The sequence below is a fragment of the Canis lupus genome, chromosome 6 (genome assembly GCF_048164855.1).
Source record: "Canis lupus baileyi chromosome 6, mCanLup2.hap1, whole genome shotgun sequence".
Classification (NCBI taxonomy): domain Eukaryota; kingdom Metazoa; phylum Chordata; class Mammalia; order Carnivora; family Canidae; genus Canis; species Canis lupus.
The window spans coordinates 25,024,670-25,039,663 of record NC_132843.1 but is presented as its reverse complement, the minus strand read 5'-3'; the positions used below and the strand labels follow the sequence as shown (position 1 = coordinate 25,039,663).

Below are 14,994 nucleotides of genomic sequence, written 5' to 3'. Positions count from 1 at the left end.
TGAGGCCAAGATACAGAGAATGTTGATGGCATCTAAGTCCTTATATTCCTGCTTCTGCTATGGATGGATGCTGATATTTCCTACTAATTAACCAGTATCTTTCTGGGTGCCTAGGTGGCTCAGTTGGTTAAGCACCTGCCTCTGGCTAAGGTCATAATCCCAGGGCTCTGACATCTAGTCTCACATCAGGGTCTTCGCTCAGCAGTGATTCTGTTTCTCCCTCTGCCCTTCCCCCTTGCTCAGGAACTCTCTTTCTCTCTCTCAAATAAGTAAATAAAATCCTTAAAAAAACAAAGAAACAGTATCTTTCCCATAAATACTCCATTTTATGTTTTATTCTTTGCTTTCTGTGGGGGTTTCTTGGTGTATTTTTGTTTTGGCTTAAACTGAGTTTTCTCATCTGCATCAAAAAAGAACCAATATAATTGGCAATCTGGTTTAGACATTTTAGATATTTAGTCTCAGTTGTGGTTGGTCATTCCTCTGCTCCATTAAGATCAAATCTCTGATTACTGACCTTGGCCTGGATGCTGACTCTGATTCCTATTTGCTGCCTTAGTTGATAGTTTGCATTTGTATTCTGTGCTCTTTATTAGCTGTGTTTAACCTATTTCCTGTTGCAAGCTATTTAGATAGAATATTTGACATAATTTATATTTGGATCATAACTTTAAATGAGTTTAAAATCTCAGTTATAGTATGGGATGAAAAATTGGGAAAAGTAAGTAATTACTTTTTAATATTCCAACAGTTTATGAAGTATTTCCCATTGTCAGACCTTTTATCTTCTTTGTGAAGAGAATGTAGACTTCTAACCATTACTAGGCATATTTAAATTGTCATAAAATGAATCAGCTACATTATAGAAAGAGCCAGTAAGAATAAAAAAATAAACATGTTTTCCACAATTACTGAAGGACTATCAGTATGTTTGCACTGAATACTAAAAAGAATGTATGAGGGAATCATGGCTACTGAGATGATTTAAGTCTAAAATTGCTTAATATTTTCATGAGGATATGAAAAGAACAGGAAAGTAGCACATTAATTTCATAGCTTTATCAAAGCCATGAAAATAACACAGATAAAAAGAAACAGCATCTTGGGGCAGGCACAGGGTGGCTCCGTGGGTTAAGCATCTACTTACCCCTTAGGTCATGATCAGCAGGGAGTTTGCTTCTCTTTCTTCCTCTGCCCCTCCCCCTGTCTCATGCTCGCTCTCTTCCAGGTTCCTGCTCTCCCTCTCTCAAAAAAAAAAAAAAAAAAAAAAGGAGAATGCCTGGGTGGCTCAGTGGTTGAGCATCTGCCTTTGACTCAGGGTGTGATCCTGGAGAATCAAGTTCCACATCAGGCTTCCTGCATGGAGCCTGCTTCTCCCTCTGCCTATGTTTCTGCCTCTCTCTTCTGTGTCTCTCATGAATAAATAAATAAAATCTTTTTAAAAAAAAAAAGAAAAGAAGTAGCATCTTAAAGAGATGAAGTATTTAATACAATTTATTAGGTTTTAGAGGATGATATGGTACTATCATTGACTTTTAAGCTTTAGTTTTTGTGGGTGTTGAGAATGAGTTTCTAAATAGTCTAACTACTGACTTTCAATATTATTTGTGGATTTGGGAAATGGGTGATCCAAACTGATTTATATGCTTATTTCCATTCAAAATAAATATATTTTCAAATAACACAAACTGGGAGTAGATCCTTATAATGCATTAATAACAAAGGACTTTATCTAAAACTATTGAAGATTTAAAAAGCCAAAAACCACAACCAAGAATGTACTTTACCGCGTGTATATACTAGAGATAGTCTATATGATACACAAAAATATGCAAAAGACCTTATAGTAGACTTAGTTACAATAGGAAATATATTTTAAAACAACAAATGTTCATCAATAGGAGAACAGTGTACTAAAACAATGGAACTTTATACAGTAGTAAAAGAATGAAAGAAAGCTATTTATAAAAGCACAATCTCAAAAATGTACTAAACAATAAAAAATCCCAGAATGATTTGTAGAGTATAATATTCATTTAAAGTTGTAAAACTGAATATATTGTTATGAGATACCTATATAACAAAAATAAACTGAAACTATGGAGATTATAATTTTGATGGTTGTAACTTTTGGTGAGGGAGGAAGTGAAATGTGACCATTGAATAATACAAATAAGTGTTAACCACCTATTTCTTAGTTTGCATTGTAGAATACAAGGTCTTTTATTTTATGTTGCTATGTAATATTTCATAAGTATATTTAAAACAATTGTGAATAAAATCACGAGATAAAGAGGGCTTTTATTTATCAGGAAGATAAATAGCTCAGAAATTTTGTTTTAGCAATGAGAAAGCAAACAAAATTTGAAGAATATAGTGATTTGCTAAGATTATAGCCTAATGTGATGAAACAAAAGGAACTGTATGTGTAACATGCTAGTAGAGTATGGAAACAAGAATTGTAATAAAAAAAACTTAGCTTTTGCCAGAAAATGCCAGAAAGCTTGAATAGATGGAAGGGAAGGTGAAAGTCCAAATTCAAATCTATAAACTATAAGCTGATTGCAGGTATTTTATTTTTTCATACCTTTTTTTTTCATTCATGCATTTTTTCATTTTCAACAAGACCCTGCTGAACTCCTTTTATGTTACAGATACTGTGGTGTAGATCTGTACTGTCCAATTTAGTAGCACTTAGCCATATGTGGCTATTTAAATTCAAATTTATTAAAATGAAACAAGAAATTCCTGGGTTATATTAGCCAGATTTCAGGTGATCAGTAGTGATTCCAAGTGATTATGTGGCTAATATAATGCCTACTGTTTTAGATAACATAGATTTATAACATTTTCATCACTGTTGAAACTTCTATTTAATGCTGCTGTTGCAGATGGTAGGACTACAGCAGTGAACAATACAGGTTTTGACTTCTAACAGAAAAGAGAAAACAAAGGAAAAGATTATAAAAATGTATTACCATGTTAAGTAATAATGAGCCATTAAAAATAAAGCATAGTAAATGGATAGAGCATAAGTTGTATGCTCTGATGAAGTGGTTTTCATAAGAAATCATAACTATGGGGGATCCCTGGGTGGCGCAGCGGTTTGGCGCTTGCCTTTGGCCCGGGGCACGATCCTGGAGACCCGGGATCGAATCCCACGTCGGGCTCCCGGTGCATGGAGCTTGCTTCTCCCTCTGCCTGTGTCTCTGCCTCTCTCTCTCTCTCTGATGACTATCATAAATAAATAAAAAAAAAAATTAAAAAAAAAAAAAAGAAATCATAACTATGGAAAGAAAGACCTTTCTATTTATTGGGAGGGGGTTGAACCAAGAAATGTGTGGCTTCATGAATGCCAAGATACACAATTATTTTTAGAAGACAGCATAAAAGAGAGTTCTAGTAAGGTAAGAATTTTGAAATTGTAATTGGAAATAGTAAATCAAGAGGGGGAAGGAGGTTATGGACTTTCCAGCCCAAGTAGAGGGATAAGACAAACCAGTAGTGGGATACTCCTCCACTGTCAGAAAAGAGGGAGGCCATGAAACACACAGATGTGATTGGTTTGTGGGTTTGGTGATAGGAAATTAGAATTTAAATTCAATTCCTTCAGGATGCCTGGGTGGCTCAGTGGTTGCGCTTCTGCCTTCAGCCCAGGGCATGATCCTGGGATCCAGGATCAAGTCCCCCATCAAGTGCCTTGCAGGGAGCCTGCTTCTCCTTCTGCCTATGTCTCTGCCTCTCTGTGTCTCTCATAAATAAAATATTTTTTAAAAAAATCCAATTCCTTCTACTTCCTCTCTGAAGTGGGAGGTGCTATCTTTCAAAAGAGAGAAGTTGGGAATAGAGTTTAAGAAGAAATAAGATTTGAAACCACTGATGTCTAAATATTTTTAGCTTGAAATGAACATTCCCCTTATCACTCCATTTTTATGACTCTATTCCTCCTCAGAACCCCTTTATGGAACTAAATTCTCTATTCATTTTTCTCTCAGTGGAACCCACTCCAGCTTTGATAGTCTAGCCCATTTTAGTCACCAAAAAGATTCATTCTCTTTTCCAGTAGCCTTATATTCTAACGATGCAGGCTATGTACGATCTACTAGGAATCTTTCTTTGGTAGTATACTAATAATGTTTAACAACCACCTCTGATTTCCATGGTATAAATTTTCTCACCATGGTTGATTTCAAGCTTCTATGTGGCCTCAATTGGCTTGCAAAATTAGTGAAAATCTAACAGCCAGCTTTCTGGCAAAACTCATGAAGGACTTGCAGTTGTACTCTATTGGCAAGTTAACAAGTCAGCCTGCCATGATGATGAAAACAGCTTGAGGGTTCCAAGCAGTGACCAGGACCAAGATGAATGAATGCTTTGGACAAAAATTGGCTGAAATGCTATAGACCTTTTTTTTGTGGTTGTTCATTTATCCTTTTTAGGACTGGTTCTAAAGTAATAACTAGGGATCCCTGGGTGGCGCAGCGGTTTAGAGCCTGCCTTTGGCCCAGGGCGCGATCCTGGAGACCCGGGATCGAATCCCACATAGGGCTACCGGTGCATGGAGCCTGCTTCTCCCTCTGCCTATGTCTCTGCCTCTCTCTCTGTGTGACTATCATAAATAAATAAAAGTAAAAAAAAATAAAGTAATGACTATTTACAATTACCATTTCTGGGTCATTCTAAACTTATTCCTGCCTTTAGGACTTTTGCAGCTCTTCCTGGGTAACTCTTCCCTAAAATCTTTTGGCACATTCTCTCAGTTTAGTACAATCAGACATCACTTTTTTAAAGAGGATTTCTCCTTGGAATACTGCTTAAAATAGAGACCCTCCCACTTCCATACTATCTCCTCTAGGTACTGCTCTGTTTGTGTCCCACATGAGGTGATGGGCTTATATTCATGATCATTGTCCAAAATTTTTCTAAGTTCCGTTGTGATGTATTCTTCTATATGGGTCATTTATAATTTATTTCTTCATTTACACAAGGCTGGAGATTTTCTAGGTATCATTTTTTCCCTTTATGACTTAATTTATTTTGAACTTTTTATTTCAAAATAATTATAGAATCACAGGAAATTGCAAAGAAATATACAGAGAGGTTTTGTGCTTGTTTCAGCTATCATTCCTCAGTATTAACATCATAAGTAATGATACTACAATAGCAAAAGCATAAACTATAGAGCTTACTCAGATTTCACCATAATACATGCACTTATTTTTGTAAAGGTGTATAACACTATGGAATTTTATCATGTGTAGCTTTGCGTAAGTACCACCACCATCAAAATACTTAACTGTACATCATCATAACACTACGTGATGTTACTTTTCCACATCTAGCTCACTGATCTGTTCTCAATCTCTATATAATTACATTATGTCATGAATAAAATAAAAGCCTACAATATATAAGCTTTTGAGATGGGCTTTTTATATTTATTTATTTATGTGACACACAAAGAGAGAGGCAGAGACACAGGCAGAGGGAGAAGCAGGCTCCATGCAGGGAGCCTGACATGGGACTCAATCCCGGGTCTCCAGTATCCCACCCTGGGCTGAAGGCGGTGCTAAACTGCTGGGCCACCGGAGCTGCCCTGAGATGGGCTTTTTTTTTTTTTTTTCAGTTAGCATAATTAATTTGGGGTTCATTCAAGTTGTTGCATGCATCAACAGTCTGTTCCTTTTTACTGCAAGATTGTATTCTGTGGTATAGATATATTACGATCTGTTTCGCCACTCACTCACTGTAGGACATTTGGGTAGTATGCAGTATTTGGCAAGTCTGTTTTTGTTTTTGTTTCCCTTGCCTGAGATCTATCTAGAAAGATGCCATGGTCGATGTCAAAGTTACTGCCTGTGTTCTGCAGGATTTTCATGATTTCATGTCTCACATTTAAGTCTTTAATCCATTTGAACATTTTTTTATGTATGGTGTAAGAAAGTGGTCCATTTCATTCTTTTGCATGTTAGTGTCAAGTTTTAGCTAGTATAAACAATGCTTCTAAGAATATTACATACAAGCTTCTGAGTGAGAATAAGTCTTTATTTCTCTTGGATATACGTTCAAGAGTGCAACTGCTAGGTCATATCTGCAAGTCCATTTTAGTTTTAAGAATTGCCAAACTATTTTCCTAAGTAGCTTTATTATTTTATATTCTAATCAGCAATGTATAGGTGACCTATTTCCTCCACATCTTTGCAAATGTTGGGTGTTAAAAAACTTTTTTTGTTTATTTTGTTTTAGCCATTTTGGTAGGTATATAGATAGGTCACTGTGGTTCAATTTCCACTTCTTATTGCTAGGCAGAGATAGGGGTTCTAGCTCCCTATTAGGCCTCCCCTGACTTCTTAGCTGGGAGAGGTAGGAGTGCTTAGTTATTGCTTCCTATGTGATCTCCACTGAACCCATGTAGAGGGTATAGCCTCGTGCCTGCTGGATTATGGTTAGAGTTGTGATTCACCATTAAGAATCCTTGTACTCTACCCCAGTACTTCATTATTGCTGTTGGGATGTGTGGGAGTCCCGGCTCCCCACACAGTGTTCATTGACAATGAATGGGGAAAGGCTTGACTCCAACCAGTGGGATCAAAGTTCTGCATTCCTATTTGACTTCTGACCGCCCCTACAGGAAGACTGGGGTGCCTTGTAACCACCTACCAAGGATGGAAATAGTCTAGGCTCCTCACAGCACTTTCGGGGGTGGGGGGGCACCGTTTTTTCTCTGGTGTTTGGGTGGAGTAGAGAGGTTAATGTCTAAATGCATTCTCTCTTGCTCAGTTCCTCTTTTCCTGGTCCCCTGACTAGAGAGAGCAGGCTTCTGTTGGAGATTTATTTGATCTGCACCCACTGGCATTTCCGGGTTGCTGGTTTCTGCAGCTTCAAGTTAGGATATACGACAATAAAAATCTTAGAAACTCACCTCATTGTTCCTCTGGTTCCAAGGTGCATATTCAGGCTGCCTTCTTCCTTCCATCGCTCCACCTTTTGTTTTAGTTCTTTATTACACTTAGGGGAAGGAATAAGGATAAATACACTCACTCATCTTTCTGAAAGCCGAGTTCAAGACTTTTATGCTTGCTTTTGTATTTTTCATCTTTCTATTACTGATGCTTCATTCAAGATCTTTTTTTTTTTTTCTGAACTTGTCCTACTAATTCATTCTTCAGCTTTGTCACACCTGCTTTTTAAGTTTACCAGTGAGTTTAGAATTGCAGGTATAGCAGTTTGCAGTTCATATACTTCTGACAGACTTATCAAATCTGCAGTATCAATGTTCATAATTTTTATTTCTGGAATTATAAAATGTGATGTTATATTTATAAACATCTTAAACATAGTTAGGTGGTTTATATCTGGCAAGTTCATTATCTGGGGTATCTTTGGATCAGTTTCTGTTATCTTCCTCTTTTGGTGATTTCTATTATCTAGTCTCTTTATGTGTGGGGTTACCTTCAACTTTATACTAGGCAAGGATCACGTTAATTACTTTCTTTACGAAAGCTTCTGAGTCATCCAGATGATCTGTGACTGGGCTTCAGTCCCTGGGCAGTCCTCACATTGACTTTACTTCTGTTTCATTCTATTGCTTAAAATACAAACTTCTGGCATCTCATTTCTAGGAATGAGTTAATTTTCCAGGGCACCTACACTTGACAGAATTTAGATTGTATCTTTTGTTTCCAAAGTTTTGTGTGGCTGTTACAAGTACTGTCCAGCCTCTCAGCTGCCTCTCTCACATCAGATATTGCCCTTGGGAAAAGTAGCCTTACATGTTGATCTCACTTCTGTAGATTTCTATGTTCTACTAGATCTTGGCCCAGGTATTTATTATTATTTCTACGTAGTTCGAGATGCTTTCATGAATATTTAAAAAATACATTTTAACCATATTTTTAGTAGTAATTTGTAAGAGTATTTTCCAAGTTCTACATTATTATAACAAATTTTTCTTATATTTTTCTGTAATTTTGTATAGAAAATATAACTCTATGTTTCAACTATAATCATCATTGAATTAAAAAATTAAATGTTGCTTTACAGTAAAATTTAATTATGTACTTTTAGATAGCTTCCTTTCTTTTAATAAGTTAGTCTTGATAAAATAGACTGGCTTATTCAAAGGAGCTGGACTTGGGATTGGGTATTCTTTCATAGCACTCATCCCTAAGCTGTCCTTTTATACTGAATGAATTTACTCATTTCAGTAAGGATTTTCTTATTTGTAAAATTTAAAAAAAAACTAGATTATTTCTAATCTGTAAACTCTATGATGTTTTAGGTCTACAAATTAAAAGAGGTAGCTATTCTATGTTATAGAATTGCTGTCTTTCCATTAAGTAGCTTAAATTTCTAATAAATATTGATTTATAGAATTATGGCAGAATAACTTGTTAAATATAGGGATGTTGTCAGCAATGTCAAAATTCTATAGGACAAAATATTTGATTTCTATATTGATAAATTGTAGAGAAAATAAACCTCATAAAGAGAATTAAAAGAAAACTTACAGATTAAAGAGAATTAAGACATTTAGGTTGAATGTTATACTTGTAACATTATTCCAAAAAACTTTCAAAAACAGGAAAAAATATAAGACAATGAAAGAAATGCAAATGCTAAATATGTTTAGTGGTATTATTGCTATGTTTTAAAAAAATCTTCAAATATTTACAAATGCAATACTTCAACATTTGAGATTTGCCTAACTATGATCAAGGGTAGGTTAGACAGGGTAGTAGGTGGGGATATAGAATTCATATTGGCCATTAGTTAAAAGGACCCATAGATGCATTATACTTTCTCTTACCTTTGTATATATTTGACTTTCTCTATCATAAGATGTTTAAAAAAAAGAACCGAAGGAAAAGCAAAGAAGAAATGATGATGAAGTTTAACCTTATCATAGAAAATGAACCATTATAGGTTCCAGAATCTCTATAAGGCTTATAGTCCACAGTTACAATGACAAATGCTAAAAAAATCTAGTCCCCAGGCCAGATGCCTATTTAAGTTACAAGCAAAACAGAGGATTTAAGATCCTTTTTTTATGAGGACTTTTATAGTTGGTGTTCCCCAAGAGGATCATAATAGTTCTCATTGGAAGAGTATAGAAGAGTATACTGTCAGATTTCCTTACATTTTTAACATAATTTAGTATTGATTTTTATATATTTATATCGAGAAGTAGAATGATCAATTCTTAAATGGACAATTTTAGTCTAATTAAATGTATACTACTTTTGATTCATAACATTTAAATATTTTTCTTTCTAATTAGGTTTCAAAATATTATAAATAACCATGCCTGAAAATAAGACAATTTCCTGTTCTCACATTGGAGGTGATCAAGCCAAGAAAAGTAAGTTTATCATTAAGTGATTTTCTTTGAAACTAGGTCATTGGTAAATGCAATTAAATAAATCATAGAAGATAGCTGCAAAGATGGTAGTCTTCTCCAGGACAAAGGGTTACACAACCAAACTTTACTGGGACCAGGAAGGTGAGGTAAGTGAAAGGAATAATCAGTTTAAGGAAAACCCTTGTCTGGATTATAATCAATTTATTTTATAATTACCACTGAACTAAAGTATAGGCAATATAATATATAAGTAGTACAGCAGAGACAGCTCTTACTGGCTCATGTGAGCCAATCACATATATCTCAACTCTACTCCACTGATTGCTTAAAATTGTCTGGTTGATAACAACAGCTAGGTATGAAAATTATACCAGCACCCATTGAAGATAAACACAAAATTAATAATGAAAAATACTTTGATAACTCTATCTTTAAAATTGTATTAGATTTATTTCATTACTTTGCATTCTGACTTTGCATTGATGTCTTTGCATGATATAGAGCAGAGGTCAGCAAATTATAGCCCATGGGCCAAATTTGAACAGCAGCCCTTTTTCTACAGCCTCAATGCTAAAAATGGTTTTATATTTGTAAAGCATTGTAATAAAAAGGAAAACAGAAGCAAAAACAAAAGAAAAAAGGAAAGAGGAATATGCAACAGAGATTGCATGTGGCCCACAAAACCTAAATTTTTTACTATCTGGTCCTTTATAGAAAACATTTGCCAATCCTTGGTATAGAATTTTGCCTTGAGTACTGGGAACAAGTCTTTGTAGTTCATTGATAGTCAAGTTATCCATTGTTGCATGAATGCTACATAATAACCAACCAAAAAATGCAGGTGCATATAGCATTATAAACATTCATTTTAGTTCACTTATGCAGGAGTATGCTGGATAGTTCTGCTAATCTCAGGTGGGCTCAGGATGGCTCACTCATGTATCTGCATAAACCACAGGTCAACTAATCACCACTACTAATTTCATTCATTTGGGGTTTGATCTTTCACAGGCCTATGGCTGGGAAAACTGGGCTGATTCATCTCTGCATGGTGTCTCTCATAGTCCTCCAGCAGCTTTGATCTCATGGCTTGAGAGGAGGAACAGAAGCTCACAAGGCTTCTTGAGGGCAAGGTTCAAAACTGGCACACTATAATTTATTTTATTTTATTGGCCAAAGCAGGTCACGTCACAGGATCAGCCCAGAGTCAATGATATGGGTTAAAGCTAAAGTTCACCACCATTTTTTGGTGATGAATGCTGCAAAGTCACACTGAAAGGAAGTGAATACTGGGAGGAAAAACCTATTGGGACCATTATTTTAATCCAGCTACCACAATTTTATTTGGGGTTACAAAAGAAAGCAATCATTTAGTAATTTCAAACATGGTTGAGGATATTACACAAGGGATTTCATATAGGATTACCAATCTTGGGTAGGATTTTAGTACTCATCACCACATTTACTTTCACAGTATTTCAATAACTTTGGTTTTTAGCTCTTTATTCACTCTACCAATATTAGTTGAGAAAAATCATGGCATTTAATTGTCACAGAGCTTATGTATTGCAGTTTAAGCAAAAAATTTTGTTTTGGAAATTGATTTTAATCTCATATTAGAAATATGGGCCGGGGGTGGGGGGAATCCCTGGGTGGCTCAGTGGTTTAGCGCCTGCCTTTGGCCCAGGGCGCGGTCCTGGAGTCCCGGGATCGAGTCCCACATTGGGCTCCCGGCGTGGAGCCTGCTTCTCCCTCTGCCTCTGTCTCTGCCTCTCTCTCTCTCTCTCTCTATGTCTATCATGAATAAATAAATAAAATCTTAAAAAAAAAAAAGAAATATGGGCCAGGTCATTCATTTAAAACAATTTTCCCAAAGACACAATTTGGAAAGAAGATAATCAAATCACACTTGTACATATCTTTTGTTTAAATAGTTGAAAAGAACTTTTTAAACATTTTGGATTATAGTGTTAATTAAAAACTTATTTGTTTCAAGACTTTTGAGATCCAAGCTGATAGTTTCTCTTTGAAAGACCTGATAAAGTCTATATTTTGTATTGTAATAGAACTTGACCAGTCTACACTGGTTTGCCAGCCAAAAAATCCTATGTGTGGTACATCAGGAGAAAGTTAATCATATTAAAAAAGGCAGGCCACCTGTATTTAGTCTATATAATGGACAACACAAATATAACCACATACCACATTATTTGATAGAATATGAGTATTCTATGATATAGATTATTTCTGTACATGCATAGGAGTTGGAAAATAATATGACAAATTGTTTTTGGTATCTGCTTGGTTAATAAGTTTAGAATTTTGTAATTAAATGACATTAGAACTAATATTCGTAATGCTGGCATAAATACTGATTACCAGTTAAAATTACCTTCTATCTCTTTGGCGTCATACCATTATTAAGCTCCCCATCCTCTGTGTAAACCAGCCAACCCCTATAAAATACATTCAGCTCATCAAACAAAGCATTGAGATGTCTATGTTCAAACTACAGAAATTTATCAGACCTCAGTATTTATTGCTGTCTTGGCAAATTTCAAACTTTTAAGCCCAAAGCAAGCTTTACTGAATGATGTACTGAACCTAATTATGTACCAACCTTTGAAAATGTTTGTCATTAACTCTGTCATTAATATCACAAGAACACAGTGTGAGGTCTTATTTATTAACTTCTACAAGATGATATTCAGCATAAAACTTTTCTTAACATCAAAAATAAATCTTTTTCTTATGTTGTGTCAATCATCATGAAACTACTATGGTCATATCAAAATTCTTATACTATAAACATAGAAAATTGGATAATTGTTCTGTGCTCTCAGCTGAAATAATTAAACAAATTATCAAATGTTTCCAAACTGTTCTGTATCATCACAGCCATATATTAGAGCATGCTGACCAACAGTTTTTCAGATGACTCATATTTACAAATAGCTCTGGGAGAATAATTTCTACTATAATTAACAGTACCTTTTTACAAACTTATTGCAGGTAATGTGATTTTTTTAGGCAATATTTTTAGTAAACACAAAACTGCATTTCATGGCAGTATCACATATTTATTTGAATTATAATATTGATACTGCATTAGTTTTTCTATTTATTGTATTTCACAATGTCTCTTTTCCATATTACAGGCAGAGGCTGTACTACTTTTTTTTTTTTTTTTTTTACAAATTAGTGCCTTATTTGTTGGAATAGGAAATATTTCATACGCTAAAAATATCTGTAATAGGGGATCCCTGGGTGGTGCAGCTGTTTGGCGCCTGCCTTTGGCCCAGGGCGCGATCCTGGAGACCCGGGATCAAATCCCACATCGGGCTCCCGGTGCATGGAGCCTGCTTCTCCCTCTGCCTATGTCTCTGCCTCTCTCTCTCTCTGTGTGACTATCATAAATAAATAAAAATTAAAAAAATATCTGTAATAAATATGTAAAGTATGAAGAATATTGATAAAAACGAGTATCTGTGCACTAATAACCAACATTAAGAAATAGAACCCTGGGTTTTCTCACCTCTCCTAAAACACATTTAGCATTGTGTATTATACATAAAACTAATGCTATATATATATATATATATAGTTTTATATGTTTAATCATATTACAATTTTAACTCTTATTAATTCACTAATAACTTAGATCATCTCAAAATAATGAGATTTGTTTTTACACTTTCTTCCCATTATAATTTTATTACTTTCTCTCTTCTATTGCTTAATCTAGATCCTTTAGAACTCTGTTAAATGAAACAATAAAAATATGAACATTTATCTTCTTGTTCCTGATTTTTATTTTTTTTTTTAATTTTTAAATTTTTATTTATTTATGATAGTCATACAGAGAGAATGAGAGAGAGGCAGAGACACGGGCAGAGGGAGAAGCAGGCTCCATGCACTGGGAGCCCGATGTGGGATTCAATCCCAGGTCTCCAGGATTGCGCCCTGGGCCAAAGGCAGGCGCCAAACCACTGCACCACCCAGGGATTCCTTGCTCCTGATTTTTAAAATGAGATTTTTAATGTTTCACCATTAAACATAATGGTATTTTGAGATTATCTTTATAATGTACTATAAATTATGAACATGTATTGAATTTTATGAATGTTTTTTCTATACCTACTGAAATTTTTCTGTGATTAAAATTTTTCTTCTTTAACCTTTAAATTTAATGAGTTGCATAAACAGATTTTCAATTGTTAAACTTTTCATTCATGGGACAAAATTAACTTACTGTAAAAATTTTTTTTAATATATTGCTGGATTTAATAGTCATTTGTTTAGGATTTTTGCATCTATGCTCTGGAATAACATTGGTCCCTAAATTTGTTTACTTACCTTTTTTTTAGTCCAGTTTTGTTAGCAGGGTATTTATAACTTCACAACTGGATTGGAAGAATGTTTCTTCATTTTCTATTCTCTGAAAAAAATATATTTTAATTAATTTTCTTAAATGTTTTGGTGAACTTATGTCTTAATTTTTAGAGAAACACTTGATATAAGTTATTGGTTATAGGACTACTTAGGCTTTCTGTTTATTCTTAATTTACTATTGGCAAGTTACAGTTTTTTCTTTTAAGAATTTGTTCATTTGGTTAAATCTTAAATATATTGACACAACACTGCTAATACCTTTTCCTTTTATATCTCTCTACATGCAGTTATTCCTCCTTTATATTCATAATATTGTATTTTTTTTCTGTTTCTTCTGCCTTGTTGATCAGTTTTGCCAGATGTGTTCAATTTGTGCGAAACTTTTCAAAGTGGTAATTTCTGATCTTTTTAATTATCTCTAGAGTTTGTTGTTGTTGTTGGTCTGTTTTCTATTTTAATAATTTCAGATATTATTACAGCTTCTCTTCCTTCTACTTTCTTTGGGTTTGTTTTTCCACATATTCTTAATTTGGATGCTGAGATAACTATTTTTTAGATCTTTTCTAATATAATTATTTAAATATATAATTTAATTACATATTAAATATATTAAAATATTTAAATTATTATATTTACATAATATATAAAATAAATATATAATTTATCATATATTGAAATATATTAAAATCATTAAATATAAATGTATTTTAAATATTTAAATATAATTTAAATAATTTTGTTTATTATAATTATTTAAAATTACAAATTTCCCGTGAGATATCATAGATAAAATAAAATGGATTAGACTGTCAAATCAGACCCATTTGAAGCAGAGATTTACTCAACTGTTCTGTGTAATACTGTTTAACTTTTAAAAACTTATACTCACATATCATAAAATTCACCTCTTTAAAGTGTACAATTCAGTGTTTTTAATATAATCACAAAGTTGCGTGACTATCAATGGTATTTAATTCTAGAATACTTGCATAACCCCTAAGAGAAGCCCTATACCATTACCAGCCACTCTTTATTCCCCATCCACCCAGCCCCTATGTGCCTTGGTAGGGATATCACAGGACTGGTGTGTGTTGATTACTTTCTGCTGAAAACGGGTACCACAACCACCCTGGAGGACACCCACAACATGCAGTTGATGAAGTTCAGTGTAAGGCCTGTCATCACCTTCGCAGTGGAGGCCAAGAACCCTGCAGACCTGCCCAGGCTGGTGGAGGGCCGAG

At 34.3% G+C, this 14,994-nt stretch overlaps 1 protein-coding gene and 1 long non-coding RNA gene across 11 annotated transcripts in view; one reads left to right on the top strand and one right to left on the bottom strand.

Moving 5' to 3' along the window:
• The window catches only part of CCDC178 (coiled-coil domain containing 178), a 419,286-nt gene that overhangs the window by 14,024 nt on the left and 390,268 nt on the right, over positions 1-14,994 (top strand). For all 10 annotated transcript variants that reach the window (XR_012032461.1, XR_012032460.1, XM_072829166.1 and 7 more), the window contains one exon: positions 9,281-9,361. Coding sequence is in view for 8 of the 10 variants with exons in the window: in XM_072829166.1 (XP_072685267.1) it covers positions 9,304-9,361 (58 nt within the window). In the remaining 2 variants the exon portion in view is untranslated. The remainder of the gene's footprint in view (positions 1-9,280; positions 9,362-14,994) is intronic.
• LOC140635121 (uncharacterized) overlaps positions 1-14,994 on the bottom strand; it is a 76,994-nt gene that overhangs the window by 61,132 nt on the left and 868 nt on the right. Inside the window, exons 2-3 of the long non-coding RNA XR_012032462.1 lie at positions 13,718-13,799; positions 6,923-7,008 (exon numbers count right to left, since the gene is read on the bottom strand). This is a non-coding gene — a long non-coding RNA (uncharacterized lncRNA). The remainder of the gene's footprint in view (positions 1-6,922; positions 7,009-13,717; positions 13,800-14,994) is intronic.